We start from the raw sequence: 26,007 nt of genomic DNA, 5'->3' as shown, positions 1-26,007 counted from the left end.
GGGTATTTAAAACAAAGGAGCAAAATCACAGTCCGCCTGTGTGCGGGCCTTCTCTCACTAGGATAGTCTGAGGCTCTGTGCTTATGCTAAGACCTTTAGCTAAACAGCAGAGGCAGCCATAAGCTGGGAAGCCACCGTTCACCTCCTCACATCCCAAACCAGTTGCACTGAAATAAAGTGGTATTGGGCTGTTAGGAAGATGATCCTGTCCTGATAGTGCCCATCACCACCAGATGAAGAAACAGATTTTTAAGATGGTTAAAGAAAACTTAGTTTGATAGCACCCTGTCTGGCAAAAAATCACTTATCAATGGTTGTAATTGTGAAACCCTCATTTCTGTATTGTTTTATCTTTATGGCCCCCACATTTCTATTGTTAATCTGTCTGGTTCTCTAATTGTCTCTGTCTGCTGTATAATTAATTTTGCTAGGTGTAAGTTAATTAGGGTAGTGGGATATAATTGGTTAGAGAATTTTGTTACAATATGTTAGGATTGGTTTGTTAAATTTCAGTAAAATAATTGGTTAAGGTATAGCTGAGAATATTACTATATAAACTGGGGTCAAACAGGAAGTGGGGGGGGAGGGAAATTGGAATTATGCTCGCTAAGTGGGGGGAGAACGGGAATAAGGAATAGGGAACGGAGAACAGGATCACAGGCAAGGCTCTGCGGCGTCAGAGTTGGGAACGGGGACATGGGGTAAACGCTCTGCGGTGTCAGAGCCAGGAAGGGGGACGCAGGGTAAATGCTCTGCAGCATCGGAGCTGGGAAGGGGGATGCGGGGTAAATGCTCTGCGGCATTAGAGCTGGGAAGGGGGACGCAGGGTAAATGCTCTGCAGTGTCAGAGCTGGGAATGGTAACTAAACGCTCTGCGGCGTTGGAGCCGGGCAGGGAGACACTGGGTAAACGCTCTGCGGCGTCGGAGCTGGGAGTGGGACATTGGGTAAATGCTCTGCGGCATCGGAGCTGGGAAGGGGGACGCTGGGTAAACGCTCTGCGGCGTCGGAGCTGGGAGTGGGACATGGGGTAAACACTCTGTGGCATCGGAGCCGGGAAGGGGGATGCGGGGTAAACACTCTGCGGCGTCGGAGCTGGGAAGGGGGACGCGGGGTAAACGCTCTGCGGCGTCAGAGCTGGGAGTGGGACATGGGGTAAATGCTCTGTGGCGTCAAAACCGGGAAGGGGGATGCGGGGTAAACGCTCTGCGGCGTCGGAGCTGGGAGTGGGACATGGGGTAAATGCTCTGTGGCGTCAAAACCGGGAAGGGGGATGCGGGGTAAACGCTCTGCGGCATCGGAGCTGGGAGTGGGACATGGGGTAAATGCTCTGCGGCGTTGGAGCTGGGCAGGGGGATGCGGGGTAAATGCTCTGCGGCGTCGGAGCTGGGAAGGGGGACGTGGGGTAAACGCTCTGCGGCGTTGGAGCCGGGCAGGGGGACGTGGGGTAAACACTCTGCGGCGTCGGAGCTCGGAGTGGGACATGGGATAAATGCTTTGCGGCGTCGGAGCTGAGAAGGGGGACGCGGGGTAAACACTCTGAGGCGTCGGAGCCGGGAAGGGGGATGCGGGGTAAACGCTCTGCGTCGTCGGAGCTGGGAGGGGGACACGGGTAAACGCTCTGCGGCATTGGAGCCGGGCAGGGGGACACGGGGTAAATGCTCTGCGGCGTCGGAGCTGGGAAGGGGGATGCGGGGTAAATGCTCTGCGGCGTCGGAGCTGGGAGTGGGACATGGGGTAAATGCTCTGCGGCGTCGGAGCTGGGCAGGGGGACGCGCGGTAAACGCTCTGCGGCGTCGGAGCTGGGCAGGGGGACGCGGGGTAAACGCTCTGCGGCGTCGGAGCTGGGAAGGGGGACGCGGGGTAAACGCTCTGCGGCGTCGGAGCTGGGAAGGGGGATGCGGGGTAAACGCTCTACGGCGTCAGAGCTGGGAAGGCGGACGCTGGGAACAGACTCTGTTGGCGTATAGAGGTAAGCCTGATTGGTGCGAAGGGCTTTGGAATATGCTTGCTTGGAAACTAACCCCATTAAATATTAAATTGTTTTGTACTTTGGACTTCTGGTCTTTTGCTGCTTGCTGTGTGTGTGACAAGAACCAGGGAAGTGGGAGGGTGAAGGGAAAGCCCTCTAACAGCCTAACTACAGGTAAGCATAGTAACCTAACTGACAAATATATTAATGAGTTTAACTTAACTACTATACTAACCCATGGGATAAGGACTGCCCAACATTATGAGGGTGAGGAATTTAAGCTATGGTAAAAGAGGTAAGAGTTTAGTGTATTTTCTGTTGGCACAGTAATTCTATTCCACTCACCTGGACATTACTCTTGTCATAAATATAAAGGGAAGGGTAAACACCTTTAAATCCCTCCTGGCCCGAGGAAAAATGCTTTCATCTGTAAAGGGTTAAGACGCTAGGATAACCTTGCTGGTACCTGACCAAAATGACCAATGAGGAGACAAGATACTTTCAAAGCTGGAGGCGGGGAGAAACAAAGGTTCTCTCTGTCTGTGTTGCTTTTGCCGAGACCAGAGCAGGAATGCAGGTCAGAACTCCTGTAAAGGGTTAATAAGCAATCTAGTTAGATATGCGTTAGATTCTGTTTTGTTTAAATGGCTGAGAAAATAAGTTGTGCTGAATGGAATGTATATTCCTGTTTTTATGTCTTTTTGTAACTTAAGGTTTTGCCTAGAGGGATTCTCTATGTTTTGAATCTGATTACCCTGTAAGGTATTTACCATCCTGATTTTACAGAGGTGATTCTTTCACTTTTTCTTCAATTAAAATTCTTCTTTAAGAACCTGGTTGCTTTTTCATTGTTCTTAAGATCCAAGGGTTTGGGTCTGTGTTCACCTATGCAAATTGGTGAGGATTTTTATCAAGCCTTCCTCAGGAAAGGGGGTATAGGGTTTGGGAGGATTTTGGGGGGAAAGACGTTTCCAAGTGGGCTCTTTCCCTGTTATATATTTGTTAGACGCTTGGTGGTGGCAGCAATAAAGTCCAGGGGCAAAAGGTAAAATAGTTTGTACCTTGGGGAAGTTTTAACCTAAGCTGGTAAAAATAAGTTTAGGGGGTTTTTCATGCAGGTCCCCACAGCTGTAGCCTAGAGTTCAGAGTGGGGAAGGAACCTTGACAACTCTATATTTCAAACTACTGTATTTACGAATTCTACTGCTGTATACACGGGAACTGCATTCTGGAGTTTCCAGAAAGTCTGTTTCCTGCCTCTTTGCTTAGTGTGAATTTTTCACATTTTTACATTCACATCCACAGCTTGCTTTTAAAAGTGATTTTTAGTGCTTGTGAAAGGTGCCAGATTGGCAGCTCTGGAGAAAAGAGTCCTTCGTTTATCTTGTGGCAAATATGCATAGCAGCAGGGCAAGCTTCCCCCCTCCCCACTAAGATGTCTCAATCCTGGCACAGAGATCTACATCCAGAGGTAAGAAGGGTAGTTCAGTCTTAATTCTCCATCTGCGGGGCCCAGATCAGCATTCATGTTGTGCTCCCTGTCAGTACCCAGCCCTGGTGAAGCTAATGATCCAACTAGTGGACCAAATTCGATGATGACTCCTGGGCATGTACCACCTGAGGCACATTGTGCATACGCTAAGAATAAGTACTTGGCCTCTTTATAGATGTCAAAAGGGCACAGGAGCCAGCAAAAAGAGCTGAAAACGGGAATTTGAGTGGAGATCTGCTGGAGGGGAAGGGAGGTAAGCCCTGGTTCCATAGGGGCAGTATGAGTTCTTGAGAGTGTTTGTTTGCTGGTTTGGTCTTGGTCTTTTGGTTTGGAACCAATTTTATTTAACATTTTCCTTAATGACCTTGGCACAAAGAGTGGGAGTGTGTTAATAAAATTTGCGGATGACACAAAGTTGGGAGGTATTGTCAATACAGAGGCGGACCAGAATATCATACAAGAAGATATGGATGACCTTGAAAACTGGAGTAATAGGAATGGGATGAAATTTAATAGTGCAAGGTCATATACTTAGGGACTAACAACAAGAATTCTTGCCATAAGATGGGGATTTATCAGTTGGAATCAACAATGGAGTGTTATTACCATTATACAAGGGCCTGGTGAGACCTCATCTGGATTAATGTGTGCAATTCTGGTCTCCCATGTCTAAGAAAGATGAATTCTAACTGGAACAAGTATAAAGATGGACTACCAGGATGATTAGAGGAATGGAGAACCTACCTTACAAGAGGAAACTTAGGCAGAGTGTCTTATTTTGCCTAACAAAACAAAGGCTCTCTATAAATACATCAGAGGGAAAAATACCAGGGAGGGAGAGCAGTTATTTAAGTTAAATGCCAATGTTGGCACAAGAACAAATAGCTATACAATGGCCATAAACAAGTTTAGGCTTAAAATTAGATGAAGGTTTCTAACCATCAGACAAGCTATGTTCTGGAACAACCTCCCAAGGACAGCAGTAGGGGAAAAAATCTAACTGGTTTCAAGACTGAGCTTGATACACTTAGGGAGAGGATGTTATGATGAAACTGACTGCAATGGCATATGGCCCATCTGCTACTGCTAGTAGGAAATATCCCCAGTGATCACAGATGGGACACTAGATGGGGAGGGCTCTGAATTACTACAGTGAATTCTTTCCCAGGTGTTTGGTTGGTGGGTCTTTCCAATATACTCAGGGTCTAACTGATCACCACATTTGGGGTTGGGAATGAATTTTTCCCCAGGTCAGATTGGCAGAGACCCTGGGGTTTAAATTTTGCCTTCTTCTGCAACGTGGGGCTGGTCTGAACTAGAGTAAATGGTGGACTCTCTAGAACTTGAAGTCTTTAAATCAAGGATTGAGGACTTCAGTAACCCAGCCAGAGGTTATGGGCCTATTACAGGAGTGAATGGGTGGGTGAAGTTCTGAGGCCTGCGACCTACAGGAGCTCAGACTCGATCACCATAGTCCCTTCTGATCTTCAAGTCTATAAATCTAAAAGGAGCAGCGGTTGAAGTGGTGAGTTCTGTGATGTGGACTAGACTGAGACTCACTCATTTCACACAGGCCAAAGAGCCATCAGATGGTAATGATGTAGACCTGGTGTGAATTTGAAGTGATGCTCAAGGAGATGAAGGACAACCTTGTCGTTAAGGCATTGGACTGGAAATCAGGAGATCTGAGTGCAATTCCTGGCTGTGCCACAGGTTTCCTGTGTGACCTTGGACAAGTCACATGACCTCTCTGTGCCTCAGTTCCCTCCCCATTTGGTCTGTTAGGCCTCTTTAGATTCTAAACTCTTCCAGGCCAGGATTCTCTTTTATTAGGGGCTTGTGCGATGACTAGCACAATGGGACCCTGATCTTAGATGGGGCTTCTAGCTTACTATGGTAGTACAATGGATAACTAAGACTAAGTAATGACTAGAGGTCTCTCAGTCCATTACTAATTCCCGAAACTGCTAGTGACTTACGTTTTGCATGAACATTGTATGAAAAGGAAAAAAAATCATACTTCTAAAAAAAATTAAACCCTTTTTATTTGTATATTTATTTATATATAAAAGAAATTAAAAAAAAGAACACAAACAAAATGTTTATTATGGCAATTCAGTTTTGTCAGAGCCCTCTGCTTGGGTCACTGCCTCTGGTCCACTGGAAGTTAGCAAAGTCCGCCGGTTATAATGTCCCTTTATGATGCCGGAGTTATTGTTCTCATTAAGAATTTGCTTCTGTTTTTGCCTGTTAAGAGACTGTACAAGTCCTAATACAACAGCCGCTAAGGAATACTGTCCAGTCAGTTTTCTTGGTTGTAAGATTAAAGGATTTGGTTGTACTCTTCCTAGAAGAAAATACGTTTTGATTTTTCCTTCCTGTTCGCTGATACCTTTGACATAAATCTCTCCTCGATAGTCGAAGGCAAATCCCTTGTCCTTCAGGATCAGATACGTTTCTTCAGGCACTTGTATTCTGCCACTTACACCCGTGCTATCCATTCGACTAGCTAGGTTAACCGTTTTGCCCCAGATATCATATTGGGGCTTCTTAGCACCGATAACTCCTGCTACAACAGAGCCATGGCTAATACCTACAAACAAAATAAAATCAAGAGGAAACATAATTAGACAATCGGGCAAGAATGTTTGAAATACCAAGTTTGCAATTATGCTTTAGAAGTTTGCTTCAGACACATTCTTCTCGGAGTTTTAGGAAAAGGGTGGAAATAAAGAGAAATAAGGACATAAAACATTGGAACTTCTATCTGGATATTGATTGTATATGGTAGCTATCACTATATGATGTGAATATCTGTAAACTATGCATCACCTTGACAGCAATAAACTTGGTACTGTACAAGGGCTCAGGACTAGCCATTGTTCCAAGTAGGTTTGCCATCTTTTGGGAGTTTATCCTGAAAGACAAACTTGTTAGTATTAGATGTGACATCATCATATTGTTAAGTATTAGGGGGTAGCCATGTTAGTATCTATCCACAAAAACAATGAGGAGTCCGGTGGCACCTTAAAGACTAACAGTTTTATTTGGGCATAAGCTTTCGTGTGTAAAAAACCCCACGTCTTCAGACGCAAGTGGGTTTCTTACCCATGAAAGCTTATGACCAAATAAATCCGTTAGTCTTTAAGGTGCCACCGGACTCCTCATTGTCATCATATTGTTACTTCCTATGGAAAGACATCACAAGATCATGATGCAATTGCTTAAAAATGTCATAGTTTCTTAACAGCTTAGCATTATTTTGGGAAAGCTAAAATTGTCCTGCAAGCACTCCTAATAAATTTAAGACAAGGGGTAATGCTGTAAGATTAAAAGGGTCTATATGCCTATTTTAAAAGTAAATTCAGTACTGGTGAAAGGTGATAGATACACAGCTCTGGAGAGAAATTGCTTTGCTTTCTCTCAGATGTATATGTGTATACAAGGACAGCATATATATAGGGACAATGACAATGCAAACCTCCAGATTGCATGATCTGTATAGCTCAACCTTGATGTGGAAAACCACCTCGAAGGGATCACATTTCTGTTGGATGTGTTTTGGGCTTGTCCAGTAATGCAGTCTGCTATACTGACTGTCAGGTGCAGGCATGTTACTGCTGTATCCAATACATATAGCCTATGATACTTTTGTGTCCCATCCTAATGGTTTCATCCAGGATGCCAGGTTTCCTATGGCAGCAATTCAAAACCTCTGGTGGTCCTACAGGTCTGGGCAGAACTGGGATTAGCTTTTTGTGCAAAGCCAAAAACCAAGTTGCTGTACTTAGAATAAGCTCCCATTTCTATTTTACAGGAGAAGCAGTTGATGCAGGGAGATTAAATGAAAAAAGAGAAGGTGAGTCAATATCAGATCCAGGGTGCTCCTGGCTCCCAGTCTAGTGTTCAGACCATCACACAGTGATGCCTCTCTGTCAGACTCATGCGAGAGTGTACAGGATGTTGTCATCCATTGGTACCATAGCTTGCCCAAGAGATTATAGGCATTATAAAAAGAGAACCAGAAGATTCTCTTTTAGGCTACATAGTGGGAGGCTGTATTTTGGGAGCCGGAGGATCGTATTTCTATCCTGCTCACGACTTTGAAGTCAATGTGATCACAGAAGACAAAATAGCTGGTGGTATTGAAGTTCAGTACATCCACGTGATCAGTATACAATGTCCTTGCAGGTCATAATAGGCAGCAGGTAGGTAACAGGCAGCAGGTTTAAATCAAACATAAGGAAGCACTTCTTCACCCAGTGCACGAGCAACCTGTGGAACTTACTGCCAAAAGTATAACTGGGTTCAAAAAACAATTAGATGAGTCCATGAAGGAAAGGTCCGTCAATGGCTATTACCCCAGATGGTCTGGATGCAACCCCATGCTCCGGGTGTCCCTAAACCTCTGACTGCTAGAAGCTGGGACTGGATGACAGGAGAGGGCTCAATGAATAATTGCCTTCTTCTGTGCATTCCCTCTTAAGCATCAGACACTGGCCACTATCAGAAGAAAGGATACTGGGCTAGAAGGACCACTGGTCTGACCCAGTGTGGCCATTCCTATGTTCTTACATATAAAGGGTGTGTGCTTGCAAAAAATAAGCCATTTTATTTCAAATGCTTGCACGGTACTTACCGATGCGGAGTTCAAAGTTGTTGAACGAATGTTTGTTGATCTCCTGTATACTTTCATTCAAAGCTATGGAAAAGTCAGCCAGAGCGCACAAATGTCCCCATTTGTCTTCACATTGCTAAGAGTGAATTAAAATGGAATACATTATGTGTGTTTTGCATTTGCTATAAAACAACGGTCTCCCCAGAGCTAAGTATGTGAAATCATAATTCATAAGAGCAGTCTCATCATACCCTATTAAATCTCAGTGAAGTGGTTCACGGTTAATGGAGAGGTAATACATTCCATTTATGGTGCGCTGCTTACACATTTCAGTGCAGAGCTGCCTTGCTGTGAAATATTGTAGATACTTTGCTTGAGATCAGGAATTTGATGGGTAATAATGGGAATAAGCAGGAGGTGGGATTTCAGGGGATAAAATTAAAGCTGAGAGGGTGTGAGGAAGGAGAGAAACACAACTTGTCTTAGGAGGAAAAGTAACGAGAATGGGAGGCAGGGGAATAAGGGGACAAACAGCACTGAGAGTGAAAGAAGAAAAGAGAGGGAGAGAGAATTCTTTGAGAACAATTGTGATTTTCATTTGCTAGAAGTTCCAAATATCTATTTTCTTCTAGTAAATACCACCCTGTGAGCATCTAAAAATGACACCAATATCCTTTACTTTGCAGGAACAGATGAAGAGCATAACATTGACATCTCTGCTTGTTTTAAAAAGATTGAATTAGTCCCTTACCTGTTTTTCAGGTGATAATCCCGATACAGCCATGTATGTGCTGCCAATGGTTTTAATTTTTTCAATATCTTGAAATCTTTCTTCACCTAGTAACTAATGCAAATGAGACAAAAGGCTGTTACTTCTATAGTACCTGATTCAAAATGCGGTAGAGTTAAATTGTAAAAGTACAAAGACCTAAACTAATAATTATTCTCACAGTTCATTGTAAGGAAGATCTAATTTGGTAGAGCATCTTGTGTAATTGACAACGGCACACAGTTTGCTTGAACTTCTTTGTACAATGAGCTTAAAGCTTTCAATGTTTTCATGGTAGGTATTCACAAAATGCATTCAGTTAAACCCTGCAGGTCTGCTCGGCACAGCAAATTATGGATTGTACAAAATACACACACTCAAGTCCAATTTAAATTCAGGCAATTGCTGGAGTTCCATCACACACACACCCACACATACACAGATACATATACATGTACACACACACACACTAATTGTGCATAAACAAACTGAAAAAAACCAACAACCAGCCCTCCAGAATGTTACAAAATCTCCGTAAATCCTAGAGGAAACTTCTCTTTTATTAGGCAAAACATGAACACCCTTATACTATATACCACTATGCAAAGTTCTTCCAGTTCATGTGTCTGAGGTTCCCATTGATTAAAAGCTAAAGGGATTACTTTATTCAAAGCAAGACGCATACCACAGGCTTATCACAGATGACCTCCCATCAAACTAACCACATTGTACGTAAGTCAAGAATCTGGGGTCTTGGAAACATTGTATCTCGTTTATGGAAATCACACCACCTGCCTCTCATGGAATGCTGCACTGCCGCCTATGCAGGGAATGTAAACCCATATGCCTTTCAAACCATGGGAAGGCCAACACCTGACCTACTATCTGCTTGCAAAGCCATTTATGTGCCTTTCCCTGCCCAAAGCCAGCAGCTTCAATGCTCTCCTAAAGAAAGGAATCACTGCTTGTAACGCAGCCTTCATGAGCAATCAGATGGCAACAGATCAGTGTGAACAGGCGTTCAGGGAAAACAATTATGGTAAAGAAACAGATTTCATTTTCAGCTTCCAAAGGGTTTTTGTAAACAGCAGTGAGCAACGCAGTAATTTAACAAGCATGACAAATATCTGAACCGTGCTCTTTTCAGGCGCAAAGAAGCCATTGGCTCTTAGATCATTTACAGAGAATATCTCAAGCTATCTTCTTTTTTGTCTTCTATTATTTTAAATACCCCTATATTTCAGAGGTTTAGCCTTTTTATCAGCTGCTTCATCCATGTTTAAAACAATGCCTTCTTTTTCATTTTCTGCTCTGTGGCATCTTACAAAGATGGATTTTAATATTGTGGGAAAATATTCAAATTGACTCAATTCTGTTTTTTTCCCCCTTATTGTGTTCACTAATTTGCCTAGGCAATTTAGGGAACATTTTCTAATACTAACACTTACCTTGAGCCCAAAAACCAGTTCAGGGCCTGATCCCACATTCTTCACATATCCAAGGTCAGTGGGATGCCACTGATCATGCAAAAAATGCAAGATTGGTTCTCAAGTGTACACATGCAATATTACCCAGTTGCATGCATGCAAGTACAATTTAACCAGTGAAGTGTGAAAATGTGATTCTGCAGTTAAATCATAATTTATATTTATGACAGTATAATAACGGCTATGGCATAAACACGGCGTAAGTCACTGCAGCGTAAAGAGAAAGGAAAAATGGTCCGTGAAGTAGAAAGCCCTTATTAAAATACCAAAACAAGTAATATCAGCACCAAGACACCACTAAGGTGGTAAGCACCTTAGATTAAATTGATTAGATAGAAAATGAGATATCCAAAAAAATTGCCTTAGATCTACAATTTTCAGGGCAGTGACAATGTCTGTGTGTGCTTCTGTACAGCATACCAAACACTGAGGGCTTGGTCTTGGTTGTGGCTTCTGGGATACAACAAATAATTATAATAATATTCATCTTGGACTCTGAAAAGTGGTGCTATAAAAAGGCAGCACAGTGTCCATATAGTCAATGTGCCGTCAGTGCCTCTGAGCACATCTACAAAATAGAAAATCACGTATAATTGCATTCTGAAATGACACGTTGTCACACTGAAAGACTCCCCATGCCAGTCCAGAAGTCAACATCTCCCGGCTTGCCAATCAGGGAAAGCCTAGGTAACTAGACAGGCCTTACAGCAGGTTCTGAAGGTCAACAGACTTTTGGAGCTTTGGGGAAAGCAAGTTCCAGACTCACATGACCCCAAATACACAAATTTGCGGCCAGACTGTGGCCTGGCCTTGTGTGACTGTACAAGGATATAAGAGGCAGTTAGACACCTGCCTCTACATCCATGAGAGTCCTCTTTGGACTGTGCTCTAGGAACACAAGGAAAGCAGGGCTTCATGAGGCCACTGCTTCCCCCTCCTGTGTGGATGTGTGGCGAGTTGGAGGAGAGGGGTAGGGAGTGGGCAGTCTTGAATTCATTCCCCCAGTGTAGGTTATTTCTCCCCAGAGACAAAGGGCAAAGAGTGGTGGGATTGTGACTCTCTGAGGTAGCATACAGCTTCCCAGAAGCACAGGAAGCACAAAATGGCTGAAATTCAGCCAGATAAATCTTCTGTTTGTTTTTCTCTCCTCAACATAGACCATGAGGACAAAAGACCAGACCCTAGCAGTCCTGTTCACCAAATTATACAGCAATCAACATTCATCTCAGTTTTTGAGCATAGACAGATTGGTTTCCTCAGGCTGACTACACCCAGAAGAGTTCTCCTGATGCACACCACTCCTCCTTATTTGTAGACTGCTATGGTGGTGAAAGAGGTGGTTTACATCACAGCCACCGCACATGACTTAAAAGTGTACATGCAGCAATTGGGCGAATCCAGAACAAGATTTTTACTACTAGCTTTCTAACCGCCCTTCCTTCATGCTTCTTCTGCTGCAGAAGGCATACCAAAGAGGATGGTGCAGAAGGACATTTAGAAGACACGTATCAAGGAAAGAAGATAATTATATTTTCCCATCAACATATAAACCGAATGGTTCAACACAGTATGTTCCTTTATGCAGCTCTCAAATGCAATGGGGTGCGGAAGGAATATCAACAGAAAAGGTCCTCTGCCCAGGTAGGTGCAAATCTGAGCCCTGATCTCAAGCTGAATAAAGAATGGTTTGTTATCATTCAGTGATTCCATAATTAATTTGTTCCCCTCCACCTGCCAGATCTGCAAACTCAATCTTGGCTCTGACAGGCAAACTGGATTTGTTCCAGCTCACATGCCATCACCAATGACAACTACATTCCAGTTGCAGAATCTTTAACAGTAAAGAATCCATCTCACTCTCTCTCACTGGCACTGACTGGGTCAAACAGGAATAATAGGCAGTCACAATGGATGTTGGTCACTGAAGTCAGCGGCTCTGACTCCGAATACATGCAGGGTGCAGAAACGTTGACTAAGATGTCACCATTTTTCATAATCACCCTTCTAGCTCTTAACAGCTGCTGAGTAAAGCAATTGTTTTTCACAATCTTTCCATATGTAATGCTGAAAAGCCGCATTTTTCCAACACTAACAGTGCTGCTCCCAAACTGTGCATCCAGACGTGGCTGACAGGTCTGCAAATAAGGAGTAGGGTGAAATACTGGCAAGGAAGCATCATGCCTCCACCCCTCCACCTTGTCCTTAAGTCAATATTTGCAAGAAAATGTTACCAGCAGACTTTCAGCTAGGGGATGTTGCACAGCTGAAAACAGGAAGCTTAATGACGTCTCTGTCTCTTTGCAGTACATTTTGTTCATGCTTCTCAGCCTTCCCTTCTTTCCTGTGTATGATCATTAACTCTTTTCAGTCATTCTCTCTTATGTGCTTCCTTTCAAACAGCTGAGCTGCAGACCAGAGTCTAGCTAGAGTAAGCAAACTGCATCTCCACCATAGAAATAGGTTAGCAGCCAGCAAGGGATCACATTATTTCATTTAATATCCACACCACAACCTATTATACAACTAAAGATGTCTGAGACTTAACATAGTTCCTCAATAGGCTCTTTATTCATCAGAGAGCAGGTGTTAGGGACTTGAATGTGAGATAACTTTCATATTCTTGGTGAACGAGATGTCTTTAATGATCATAGCTACAGCAATAAGATTCTTCTGCCAAAATTGCACTCACATGCATGATGGGACTTCTTAAAATTAATTCATAGCATAAACTTTGAATTATCTTTGAGGCATAAAGTTTTAAATCAGAACTACAAAGAAAAACAAAACCATTAATAAAGAAATATGATGACATCTGGGTGTTAGCTTAGGTATAAAATCAGATATTTATACCTGTGCAGGAGCCTAGCAAGTAGCAAAGCTTGTTAAGTAGCAATGATATTTGAAAGGTAATTATGTTACATAAGGACATCAGATTGTGTCTCTTTCTTCCACCCTGACCACCACTACCTCACTCCAGCAATTGCTGTTCCCCATCCAGTTCTGTGGACACATCCTCAGGCTTCTCCTCTCATCCACCTCTTTATCCACGATGTCTATATGCTTCAAATGCCAGTGAGTCAAAATCCAAGATGTACCCACCACCAGTCTCCCTCTCACACTACCCTGGGAGAGGAAGGTGAGGGTCCTAGTTCTGCCTCAGTTCCCCACCTGTAAAATTTGGATAACAATGCTTCTGGCAAAGAGGCAATATGAGGATAAATTCATTTAAAATTCAGAGGCGCTTGGACACCATGGTGCTGGAGGCCATATAAGAACCTAGAGAAATGTATCTCCTCTACTCCATTCATGTTCTTATCACTCACACCCTCATCCTTTTCCTTTGGTGCCTGTTGAACTATCTTCCTTTCAGTAGAAAAGCACTGTAAGCCTTGATTGTATTCCCTGTCACCGTATCTCCTCCTGATTCCCAGTTCAGTGTCACAGCAACAGACAGCCACCCACTGTCCTTTGGTACCTTCCCTGGTGGTTTTAAGATTACCACTATTCCTACCCTTTCTGAAGATTCCTCCTTATTTACGTCCATCCCCACCCTCTCTCCATCTGATCTCCAATCTTCTCTTTCTTAGCAAAATCCTGGAAATCCAGATTTTTTTTCTGAGCTCTCTAATTTGCTTTTCCAAAAGCAATGCCCTGGATCCGTGGTGCTCAAGCTTTTCCACACTGAAACCAGGACCTCTCTTCCATTTAGCTGGGATCTAGAACTGCTGCCATTTGGCAATATGCGAAGGGCAGAGCAGTCACAACCTACTGAAACTTGTTTGTACCCCCCAGGTTGACAGTCTCTATCCTTGGTAGTTTCCACTCTCACTTCCAGCTGCTTCACAGTTCTTAAACTGTCCTTCTGCTCAAAGATCTTCTCAGGTCTAGCCCTTGTTCCTTTTCTCTTCTAATCCTTCCTGACCGCAGTACAGAATTTGACACCATCTATCTTGACATCCCTATTAATTGATTGGCAGAGTTAGCAATAGCCTTGGACAACTTGCTTCCTGCTCTCACTCCGCTAGCCAACTGCTCCTCTCTTGCAATGGGCAATGGTTACTTCTCTGCTTTTAAACCTAAGGGGTTTGTCCTAGGCCGGCTTCTCTCCTCTTGTTTATCTTATCCCCGTTGGTGCCTATTCTGAAGTCAACCTTGGTTGTCCTTTCTGTGGAAATGATACCTAAATATAGCCCTTTACTTTAAGTCCTTTCCTCACAGATTATTAGCATCACTATGAAACTTTGTTCAGCTTAATATATCTAAACCTGTATCCTCCCTATCTGATCAGGCCAGCACCCTCAATCAAAACTCAACCATCTCTCCATCCCTCATTTACCATCTTCTTTCAAGAATCTGGACATTTGATTTGACACTGTTCACTATTTTTTCTTTCATATTCCTTGAGTCCATAAATTCATTGCCTTCAAAACAATGCCATTACTTCCTATATCTGGACCACTCCTTTCCCAAAACTAGTGCAGATAACTTCATCCTCTTTAACCATCAATACCAAGGTATAGTCTATATCTATATTATCTAGATGTATTGGGACAGATTCTGATTGCAATCACAAAGGTGTAAATCCAAGTCACTCAACTAATTTTAGTCTTAACTTCACCTTACTGGTGTAATTAATATCAGTGCTTGGCACTTTCAGTAGAAGAAAAGATAAACAATTTGGATAGCAATTACAGTAAAGACCAGGCACAAATATTGCAGGGACTTAGTAAAGATGATGAATCAAATGTCAGACCTGCTGATCTGGGTGTTCAATATTTAAAGTCCACCAAGTCCCCTTCTCTATTAGCTGGTATTACCTCATCGAAGTCTGCAATGATTTCATTCAGCAAACGGAGACATTCCACTCCTTGGTTGTTCATTTCAGTTTGAGAATAAAAATCAGCAAACCCAGGAATGGAAGCAAACATCACGCCAACAGCATCATAGGACTGAGAGTATAACTCCTAAAGGAACAATAGGGAAGAAAAACAAGTTGGAGTGGAAATGTATCCCATAGGTGATGTAGGGCTGTTGAAAATCATTGTCTGCACTTCACAACCCACATGTCTATCTTTTTAAGAACTTAACATTTGTTTGATGAACAGCTCTGGACATGGCATTTCGTAGGTACTATTGAGTTCCCTGGGAGAAGGTTGCCAAGAGGGTTGCCAACTCTTGTAATTTTATCATGAGTCTCTCACAATAGTCGGTGCTTTTCTTAAAGCCCTATCAGCTTGAGTCATGTGATTATGTAAGAATTTCAGCTTTCATTTAAAAGAAAAACGGTTTCAGCCCTCATGGTTGTGGAGAAGCGTTGAAAATGTGTACCTGCAAGGCTCAAACACCAGAAAACAAATAAAAAGAACCTTACATTTAATATTGTGAAAATCACATGATTTTTAAGCCACTCAATTTTTTTTGAATGAGTGGGATTGGCAATAGAGGTGTTGTCTAACGGCAAGAATCGGGGACATGAATCAAGATTCTTGATTTCTGTTCTTCACTCTTCTGCTGACTCACTCTGTAGTCGTTGGCACATCCCTTCTCTCTGTGCAGCAATTTACCCAACAGTAAAAATGGGAATAACAACAACCACCCAGGGGAGTCTTAATTTGTTCAGGTTTGTTTGTTTGTTCGTTCGTTCTTTGGAACACAGCTGACTTTCTTACCCCAGCCCCTCCTCCGTCTGTGATGGAGGTGCCTCTGCAGGGACAGGGGAACCATACCACCGAGGCCAAACTCCCCCTTTCACGGCTGCAGTGCACAGAGTGGAGCCTGGGGCCCTAATTATGGGAGAAGAGACAGTGTGTGTGTGTGTATATATATATATATATATAAACGTGTATGTATATATATCTCTGTCTATAAATCTCTGTCTATATATCTCTGTCTGTTTATCTCTGTCTATAAAACTGTTCAGCTGAGCCTTCCGTTGCTCAGTTTTTCTATTTTTAGTAGGAAACATCAAGATAGAAATAATAAGTCCATGAGAAAGTGCTTACAGTACACATCTGGGGATTCATTTTTTGAGAGCAGGAGAATTAAGTTAATAGCCAGACATGAATTACAGGATTGATTGTACAGTAATCTTCCAGATGTTAATGCCAGCCAGCTCATTCATAAATCCTCCCCAGGTATAATCGCTCCAGGAAATTGCCTTGCAAAAAGCAGAGGTGGCAGCTGAAATCCAACTGCAAGTGTATTGAATGCATCAGCACTGAAATACCAGGCAACTGGTTTCAATGCTTCTTTTGAAAATTATTTTAGCACTGAATGTGAATGTGTGTGGAGGTACATATCTCAATGGTTCAGTAGGATGGAGCATGTACCCTTCCAGCAGCCATAGTATATTCGTGACAGAAGATGGCAGGGGCCAGAATTGGAGTTTATTTCACACTAAAAAAAGGGCTTTACTTTTGCTCTCTTTCTGTCATATGCACACACACTTTCAATTGTGCAGAATAACATTGTGTTTTCTTAGCAATTTAATTCTTGCAAAGTAGGAGATTCCCCAAGAGGTGAAACTCTTAAATGCCTGGACATGTAAACCCCTGAAGATGATGCCATTTTTTCCTAGCTAATACTTTAAAGCATAACTTTTAGAAAAAACAATGGCATGTCCTGTCAGACCTATTTTGGCTAGTTACATCTATTTTCAAAAAAGTACTGCCTGACAAGTGGGATTCTGAACCCATTTAATTGTACAGCAAATAGCTTATTGTTGGTATCTTGATTCTAGAACTATTTGTGAACCCTTGGTTCCTGATGCACAGTTCAAAGGTCATGTATATCTCCAATCCCAAGCCTGATTTACATCGCACTTTACAACACACTCAGGGCTTGTCTACACCTCCCGGAGGATTGACATTGTGGCGATCGATGCATCGGCCGTTGATTTAGTGGGTCTAGTGAAGACCCGCTAAATTGACCATCCATCATTCTCCTGTCAATGCCTGTAATCTACCTGATCGAGAAGAGTAGGGGGAGTGGACGGGAGAGTGTCTCCCGTTGACATTGCGTATTGTGGACCCCACGGTAAGTTGATCTAAGCTATGTCGATTTGAATTACACTATTCATATAACTCAAATTTCATAGCTTAGATTGACTTTTCCCTTTAGCGTAGAAAAGGGCTCAGCTTGGCCCCTACTAATATTATTGTGAGAATTTGACTTATTTCTGGTCACACTACTTTCAGACATGCTTTCTCCCTTTTCTTTTTTCTCAGATTTCCTTCATCCCTTGAGTAAACCCCTCTGAGATCTCCATCAAGAATCTCCAAAGCCTCCCCTACCAGCAGCTGTTATTACCTGTTTCCTCTGTCTCAGGGGCCTGTCCAGTGTAGCTTTGTATTTATTCTGATTCTTAACATATCCTTATTAAGTTTGCCAAGGCCCATTAGGATACATTCTTTAATTACATGGTCTATATTTGTTCTAAGAAAACCCCTGTTTCATACACAAAAAGAAAAGGAGGACTTGTGGCACCCTAGAGACTAACCAATTTATTTGAGCATAAGCTTTCGTGAGCTACAGCTCACTTCATCGGATGCATCCCTCAGTGCACAGGATGGATAGTAAATGAGGCAAACGGCTGTAAAAAGAGAAAGGATGTTCTCTTGGATTTAAGGGGCTGGACTGGCACCCAGGAGAGCTCTCCCACAAACTTCCTGTGTGATGCTGAACAAGACTAATTATGCATGAGCAGAGTGTATTAAGGTTACACAGGCATTAGTTAATTCTGGCATTTCCTATCTTTGGAGGGATTTGCAACATTAATGTTCTTTTAGCATTATTTTCTGCATGGAATAAATAATATCAGACAGAGGCAACAGCTTTAACATTCTCACAGTATCATAAAGGACACTAGTTTTCTTTTGCCTGTTAGGAAAAAAGTATCAGAAACAAACTGATATGTACTTCGTTATCTCGATCCTTCTCCAGGAAGTGACGGGCAACATGACTTGGCAGAATATTTCGAAGCATATTTTCATTGTGTTCCCTTAATTCCTTCATTTCGTTGATTTCTTCTTTCGCTTGAACACGCCACAGAAAGTCCAGGCGGGCTGTGTATTCAAGCTATATTTATGAAGAAAGGCAAACATTAAGTCTGATGAGCTAAATGCAGACATGGGATTGTAATCATGGAAGCCTGTCGCTACTACCTAAATTACTTCAGTGCTGTAGACACCAGAACTATGACTCCTAAATAATTTTCTTTCTCCTATAAACAAATACCAGCATTTTGTCATGTATAGTGAGAATCGCAAAGGAATCAAGGGCCCAATAACATGAGTCATATTGCTATCTTATATTTAGTGGTTGGAAAATTTCAATAAAGTTATTTCCCCCTAGAACATGTCTGCATTACTTAAAGAATGATATTATGGAGTCAGACATGAGATAAAGTAACAGAATACATAGCTAGGTTAACAACATATTCTTCCAGCTCCTGAATCAGAAAATATATTCAGCTTTTTACAACTGTTTTCAACTGGAATGTACTTCACAAAAAAACAGAGCCAGGGTGAATAAGGATACTGTGCAGAGAGATAATTTACATCTCAAGGACAAGCACTCTTCTCTCAGTGAAAAAAAAAATGAAAAGCCCAACATGCTTCAGACTTTCAAGTTTGAGATGCCTGAAGTGAGCTGTTTCTGCTGCTAGGGCAAACAGACATTTGCTTTTGAACTGATATATGATAGTGGAAGCATATAGATTGTCTTGTAGCTACATGAATAATCTGTAGTTTCATTCAGATTGCATTCTGGTTCCAAAGGTTGCAAAATTGCTATTGATTATTTGTATAACCATAGTGCCTAGTAGCCCCAGTCATGGGCCAGGACCCCAGTGCAGTAGATGCTGTACAAACAGGATCTCTGGAAAAGAGTCCCTAGAACGCGAGGCAATAGGTGGGTGCAGACAGGCGTGGGGAGCACAAGGAAGAATGAGACAATAGTGGTCTCTAGATACCAGCTGCCTCACCATTGTTCAGATTTTTGTAGGCATCACATCAAATGAGAGAGTTTTAATGAGGGATCTGAAGGAAGACAATGCAGTTTAATCCTGGTAGAGGTGCAGAAGCGGTCACTGATTGAACTATGGAAAGGCACTGAAATAATGGGGCTGTGTCTGTGTATGGATGCCATCAAACATGTCAAAGAACGATTTATGCTGTTTGGGATGATACAACCAAGAGTAAGGGTCAAACAACTAGAATGGGAATATTTCAAATAAGAGAACAAGCACATTTTCTAGCTGTGAGATGCATTAGCCAATCAAATGATTTGCCAACGACAGTTATTGAGATTCCAGCACGAGAAATGTTTGAGAGCAGACCAGATAAGACACTTGGTATCTTTGTCTAGAGGATAATCCCCAATGGTGAACAATGAATTTAGGTATTGCCACATTGTAGCAGTCTAGTGGTCCATCCAGTTCAGTATCTTGTCAAGAACACTGGCCAGTGATCTTCTGAGAAAGGTGCAAGAAATGCTGCATGGACCGTTATAGGATAACCTAACTGGAGGGAAAGTTTCTTCCTCACTTCCCATAGCTAGAACAGAGTTTAAGCCCTGCAGGATGCAGGTTTATATCTCATTACAAACTTGTATTTATTTTGCACTATTTTCTAAAACTCTTGTCATCCATATGAATCCTGCTAAGTTCTTGATCTCTGTTATATCCATGGCAGTGAGTTCCACAGGCTAACGGTGCATAGTCTGTAAAACTATTTCCTTTTACCAGTTTTTTCAGCTTTCAATCTCATTGAATACCCCCTTGCTCTTGTGTTATGAGCCAGGGTGCAGATAAGACCCTGATCTACCTTTACATCACCAGGAAAAAGAGGCCTAAAATCATCTCTCATTTACTTGTCATGTTTCAGAGTAACAGCCGTGTTAGTCTGTATTCGCAAAAAGAAAAGGAGTACTTGTGGCACCTTAGAGACTAACCAATTTATTTGAGCATGAGCTTTCGTGAGCTACAGCTCATGCTCAAATAAATTGGTTAGTCTCTAAGGTGCCACAAGTACTCCTTTTCTTTTTACTTGTCATGGGATCCCCTCGTGATTTGAATAATTACGTGGGGCTTTAGATTAACAGATTCATAGATTCCAAGGTCAGAAGGTTCCACTGTGATCATCCTCTCTGACTTCCATTGTAACACAGGCCATAGAACTTCCCCAAAATAATTCGTAAAGCGTTTCTTTTAGAATAAGCATCCAATTTTGATTTAAAAATTGACAGTGATGGAAAATGCACCTTGATCCTTGGTAAATTGTTCCAATGGTTAATTACCCTCATTGTTAAAAATTTACACCTTTCTAGTCTAGGTTCTAATTTGTCTAGGTTCAACTTCCAGCCATTGGATCATGTTATACCTTTCGCTGCTAGACTGAAGAGCCCATTATCAAATATTTGTTCCCTATATAGGAATGTGTAGACCATAATCAAGTCACCTCTTAATCTTCTCTTTGTTAAGATAAATCGATTGAGTTCCCTGATTTTGTCACTATAATGCATGATTTCTAATCCTTTCATCATTCTTGTGGCTCTGCCCTGAACCCTCTCCAATTTATCAACATCCTTCTTGAATTGTGGGGATGTGAGGGGGTGCAAGGCCTTCCCCCACACTGTTGTCCTTGTAACCCCATGAACTGCTCAGACTCTCTTCTTTTACTGTCCCCTCCATCAGCACCTGTAGAATGCAACACAACAGCCAGAATCCCTACAACCTTCAGTGCCTGTTTATCAGGGCCCTGGAGGAAAAGAGAACTCTCTTCCTTGGGATCTCCTTCAATCTGGGCACACCCGGCCTTATCCTCCCTCCCTCTAACACTTCCTTCCTGCCTTTTATCAAGCTAGTCAATTTATGGACGAATTAATTCCAGTTATACAGCCTCCCCATCTGAATAGCTAATTCCTCCCTATTTCCTCAATCTGCTGACACTGCGTAAACTAACTGAGCCTACCGTGATCAGAGTGCTGACCCATCTCTTGGGCCTCAATTCTCTGGCACAGGGCACCAGAACTGGATGCAGTGATCCAGAAGTGGTGGCACCAGTGTCAAATACGGAGGTAAAATAACCTCTCTGCTCTTACCCAAGAATCCCCTCTTCATGCATCCCAGGATCACATTAAATCTTTTGGCCACAGCATCACACTGGGAGCTTATGTTCAGCTGACTTTCCATCACCACCCACACATCTTATTTAGAACAAGTATGTTCCTAATAGAGTCTCCCATGCTGTAAGTATGGCCTGCATTCTTTGTTCCTAGATGTACACATTTATATTTGCAAAAAGAAAAGGAGTACTTGTGGCACCTTAGAGACTAACCAATTTATTTGAGCATGAGCTTTCGTGAGCTACAGCTCACTTCATCAGATGTATACCGTGGAAACTGCAGCAGACTTTATATACACACAGAGAATATGAAACAATACCTCCTCCCACCCCACTGTCCTGCTGGTAATAGCTTATCTAAAGTGATCAACAGGTGGGCCATTTCCAGCACAAATCCAGGTTTTCTCACCCTCCACCCCCCCACACAAATTCACTCTCCTGCTGGTGCTAGCCCATCCAAAGTGCACACAACAGAACCACTAACCCAGGAACTTATCCTTGCAACAAAGCCCGTTGCCAATTGTGCCCACATATCTATTCAAGGGACACCATCACAGGGCCTAATAACATCAGCCACACTATCAGAGGCTCGTTCACCTGCACATCCACCAATGTGATATATGCCATCATGTGCCAGCAATGCCCCTCTGCCATGTACATTGGTCAAACTGGACAGTCTCTACGTAAAAGAATAAATGGACACAAATCAGATGTCAAGAATTATAACATTCATAAACCAGTCGGAGAACACTTCAATCTCTCTGGTCACGCAATCACAGACATGAAGGTCGCTATCTTAAAACAAAAAAACTTCAAATCCAGACTCCAGCGAGAAACTGCTGAATTGGAATTCATTTGCAAATTGGATACTATTAATTTAGGCTTAAATAGAGACTGGGAGTGGCTAAGTCATTATGCAAGGTAGCCTGTTTCCTCTTGTTTTTTCCTACCCCCCCCCCCCCCCCAGATGTTCTGGTTTAACTTGGATTTAAACTTGGAGAGTGGTCAGTTTAGATGAGCTATTACCAGCAGGAGAGTGAGTTTGTGTGTGTATGGGGGTGGGGGGGGGATGTGAGAAAACCTGGATCTATGCAGGAAATAGCCCGACTTGATTATGTAAAGAGTTGTCACTTTGGATGGGCTAGCACCAGCAGGAGAGTGAATTTGTGTGGGGGGGTGGAGGGTGAGAAAACCTGGATTTGTGCTGGAAATGGCCCACCTGTTGATCACTTTAGATAAGCTATTACCAGCAGGACAGTGGGGTGGGAGGAGGTATTGTTTCATATTCTCTGTGTGTATATAAAGTCTGCTGCAGTTTCCACGGTATACATCTGATGAAGTGAGCTGTAGCTCACGAAAGCTCATGCTCAAATAAATTGGTTAGTCTCTAAGGTGCCACAAGTACTCCTTTTCTTTTTGCGAATACAGACTAACACGGCTGTTCCTCTGAAACCTGACATTTATATTTAGCCATGTTAAAACACATATTGTTTGGTTGCACCCAGCTTAACAAGTGATCCAGATTGCTCTGTATCAGTGACCTGTCCTCTTCATTATTTACCAGTCCCCCAAACTGTGCATTATCTGCAAACTTTATCTGTGATGATTGTATGTTTTCTTCCAGGTCATTCGTAAACATGTTAAATAGTATGAGGCCAAGAACAGAGTGGGACTCTATTAGGAATATACTAGTTCAATGATGATTCCCTGTTTAGAATTACATGTTGAGACGTATCAGTTAGCCAGCTATTAATCCATTTAATGTGTGCCATGTTCATTTTAAATCATTCTAATTTTTCAATAATGTCATGTGGTACCAAATCAAATGCCTTACTGAAGTTTATTACATCAACGTTGTTACCTTTATCAACCAAACTTGTAACCTCATCAGAAAAAGATATCAAGTTAGTTTGACACCATCTATTTTCCATAAACCCATTTTGATTGGCATTAATTACATTACCCTCCTTTAATTCTTTCCTAATCATCTGCTTAATCGTTGTCTTGCCCAGGATCAATTTCAGAATCACAGACTCTGTCATTCTATTTACGCTTTTTAAATATTGGTACATTAGCTTTCTTCCAGTCTTCTGGAACTTCCCCAGTGTTCCAAGACTTACTGAAAATCAACATTAATGATCCAGTGAGCTCCTTAGCCAGCTCTTTAAAAACTTTTAGATGCAAGTTACCCAGGCTGGCTGATTTGAAAATGTGTAACTTTTGTAGCTTATGTTTAACATCCTCCTGAGATACTAGTGGAATGGAAAGAGTGTTATCACATGGTATGACAACATCTTATGTTTTTCCCAAATACAGAACAAAATATTTATTGAACACTTCTGCCTTTTCTGCGTTATTTATTGATCATTCTAATATTTCCATCTAGTAATGAACCAATACCATTGTTAGGATTCTTTTTGTTTCTAATATGTTTTAAAAAATCCTTCTTATTGTTCTTAAATGAGCTGTCCATACATTTCTCTGTAGGTCCCTTTTGCATCTCTTATCAATTTTCTATAAGTTCTACCTTCTGATTTATACTCACGACTATCAACTTCCATTTTCTTCCATTGGTTTAATTTAATTTATTTATTTATCTGTCTATTTTTATAGCTCTAAACCAGGTTGTTATTTTAACCAATACAGCCTTCTTCCTCGATTGTTAGATGCCCCCAAAAGCACAATCTAACAAAGTATTCTTAAACAATTCCCAATTATTATTCACATTTTTACCAATTAAATTCTTCCTTCCAGCTGACTTGGCTCATAATTGTTTTCAGCTTTGTGAAATTGACCCTTTTAAAGCATCATATGTTATAAAACTGTTGTGGACTTTATGCTATTTGCATGTTATAAGAGTGATCTAGTCATAATCACTTGTATCTAAGCTACCACTAATTTTTAGATTTGTGATCAGTTCTTCTTTATCTGTCAACATGAGGACTAATATAGAATTCCCCGGGGTTGGATGCAACACTTTTTGAGTTAGAAAATTGTCTTCTATAACATTTAGAAATTTAGTTATTTGCAGAATATTTCTCATTGCACATAATGAAAGATTTCATTCAAATTTTATTTTGTAGTTTAGAATGAGAGCTTTGAAATTATATATGTATTTAAATTGCCTGTGAAAAATAAATTACTAACATTGGGAGAATTTTAACATAAGACTCCTCCAAGTCCAGTCCAGCATATCAGTGTTTAGCCTTTATATCCAGGCCAAAATCCAATCTGGATAATTTAATTTTCGCTATTTAAAATTCCCTCTTATTTCAGCTGGAACAATTTTCTATGCCTCCCTGGCACAAAATGGCTGCTCTGTTCTACTCCAGAGTTGACTCTATGTGACTTTGTGGGTGAGAGTGGTTTGTATATACAGGGTTATTAAATATCTAAAATGTAAGCTTATTTTTGTCTGTGAACAAATGGAACGGCCCCACTGTGGTGTTAATGGGAAAGGACTGTTCCAAGGGCTGCATCACTGCTAATCAGATTTTTTGGTTCTGCCATGTGATTACTAGAAATGTGGCTACCTTCATTATTGAGTAAAGAAAATAGGCTATTGCATGGGAAGCCAAAAACCCCCAATTCCTAGGAGTGGAGATACCATCCAGCCTCTATGCATATATAATCACCATGCATGGTGGAAGCACAAGGTGCTAACGGGTTCAACTCTCAGTTTTCTCAGTATTTCTAGTGTAATTTATTTTGGGGAAGAGGGAGTGTAGTCAAGACATCTCTTGAGGGTGCTTCCTCTAAGAGCAAATAATCACATGCTGGACTAAAAGATTCCAAGGACAGAGTGCTTGCAAATGTGCTTTCTCCCCTTTCACTACACTTGCAAGACCTGCCACTTCCCACTGAGTTCAGTGGAAAGACTCAGTGGGAGATGGATCAGTCTCCAGAAGGGTTACCCTGTACTCCAACGACAAGAGGGAGTTTTAACATCACATTGAATTTCAAAGCTTCCCTCCATTTTCCTTCTTCTCTCTTTCCCTAAGATTCTTTTCCCTTCCCCAAATTCTCTCCTGCTTTCACCTCTCCTCCCATAGAGCCCCTTTCCACATTCAGAGCTATTCAGATGCTGAAAGGTCTGAGGATGGATGCTGGATTCTCCTCCAGCTGCACTGATGAATCTCAACCAGGTGGAGAGGAAGAGCATCTAAAATAAATATAACTAAATTACAAGAAGCTCTTTACTGCAAGTATGTGGACTTAATCTCCCTTGGGATTAATTCAGTGGAGGAGAGTAGCGCCAATGGAGTAACCAGGTAGAGAGGGTGAGAAGCTGAGATAATTGTGTTTATTTTGTGGTTGAGAAATAGCTACTTAGGCAAATCGGTCCTACCAGCCAGAATGCAGAGCTCTGCAGAACTGAAATATTATCCCAGTATTGTGGGTCATCAATGTATGCAAATCTCCAGATGAGCATTGAGTAGTAAATACAGCGGAATTTCATCCTGTATGACATATGCAGTTCAAAAGTCTGGATTGCAGAAGAAAATAATGCCTTTGGCTGAAGCCTCCTACCCCCAGTCTCTCATCCC

General features: G+C 41.9%; 1 protein-coding gene across 2 annotated transcripts in view; it reads right to left on the bottom strand.

Moving 5' to 3' along the window:
* Nucleotides 1-5,490: 5,490 nt before the first annotated feature.
* Nucleotides 5,491-26,007, bottom strand: part of ADCY8 (adenylate cyclase 8) — a 179,563-nt gene continuing 159,046 nt past the window's right edge. For both annotated transcript variants that reach the window (XM_048841664.2, XM_048841661.2), the window contains 5 exons: nt 18,255-18,413; nt 15,155-15,301; nt 8,833-8,925; nt 8,103-8,217; nt 5,491-6,056 (listed from right to left, as the gene is read on the bottom strand). In XM_048841664.2, the coding sequence (XP_048697621.2) occupies nt 5,569-6,056; nt 8,103-8,217; nt 8,833-8,925; nt 15,155-15,301; nt 18,255-18,413 (1,002 nt within the window). In that variant the 3' untranslated portion in view covers nt 5,491-5,568. The remainder of the gene's footprint in view (nt 6,057-8,102; nt 8,218-8,832; nt 8,926-15,154; nt 15,302-18,254; nt 18,414-26,007) is intronic.

The sequence above is a fragment of the Caretta caretta genome, chromosome 2 (assembly GCF_965140235.1).
Source record: "Caretta caretta isolate rCarCar2 chromosome 2, rCarCar1.hap1, whole genome shotgun sequence".
Classification (NCBI taxonomy): domain Eukaryota; kingdom Metazoa; phylum Chordata; order Testudines; family Cheloniidae; genus Caretta; species Caretta caretta.
Note: the sequence above shows the minus strand (reverse complement) of the source record. Positions and strands in the feature narration are given on the sequence as shown.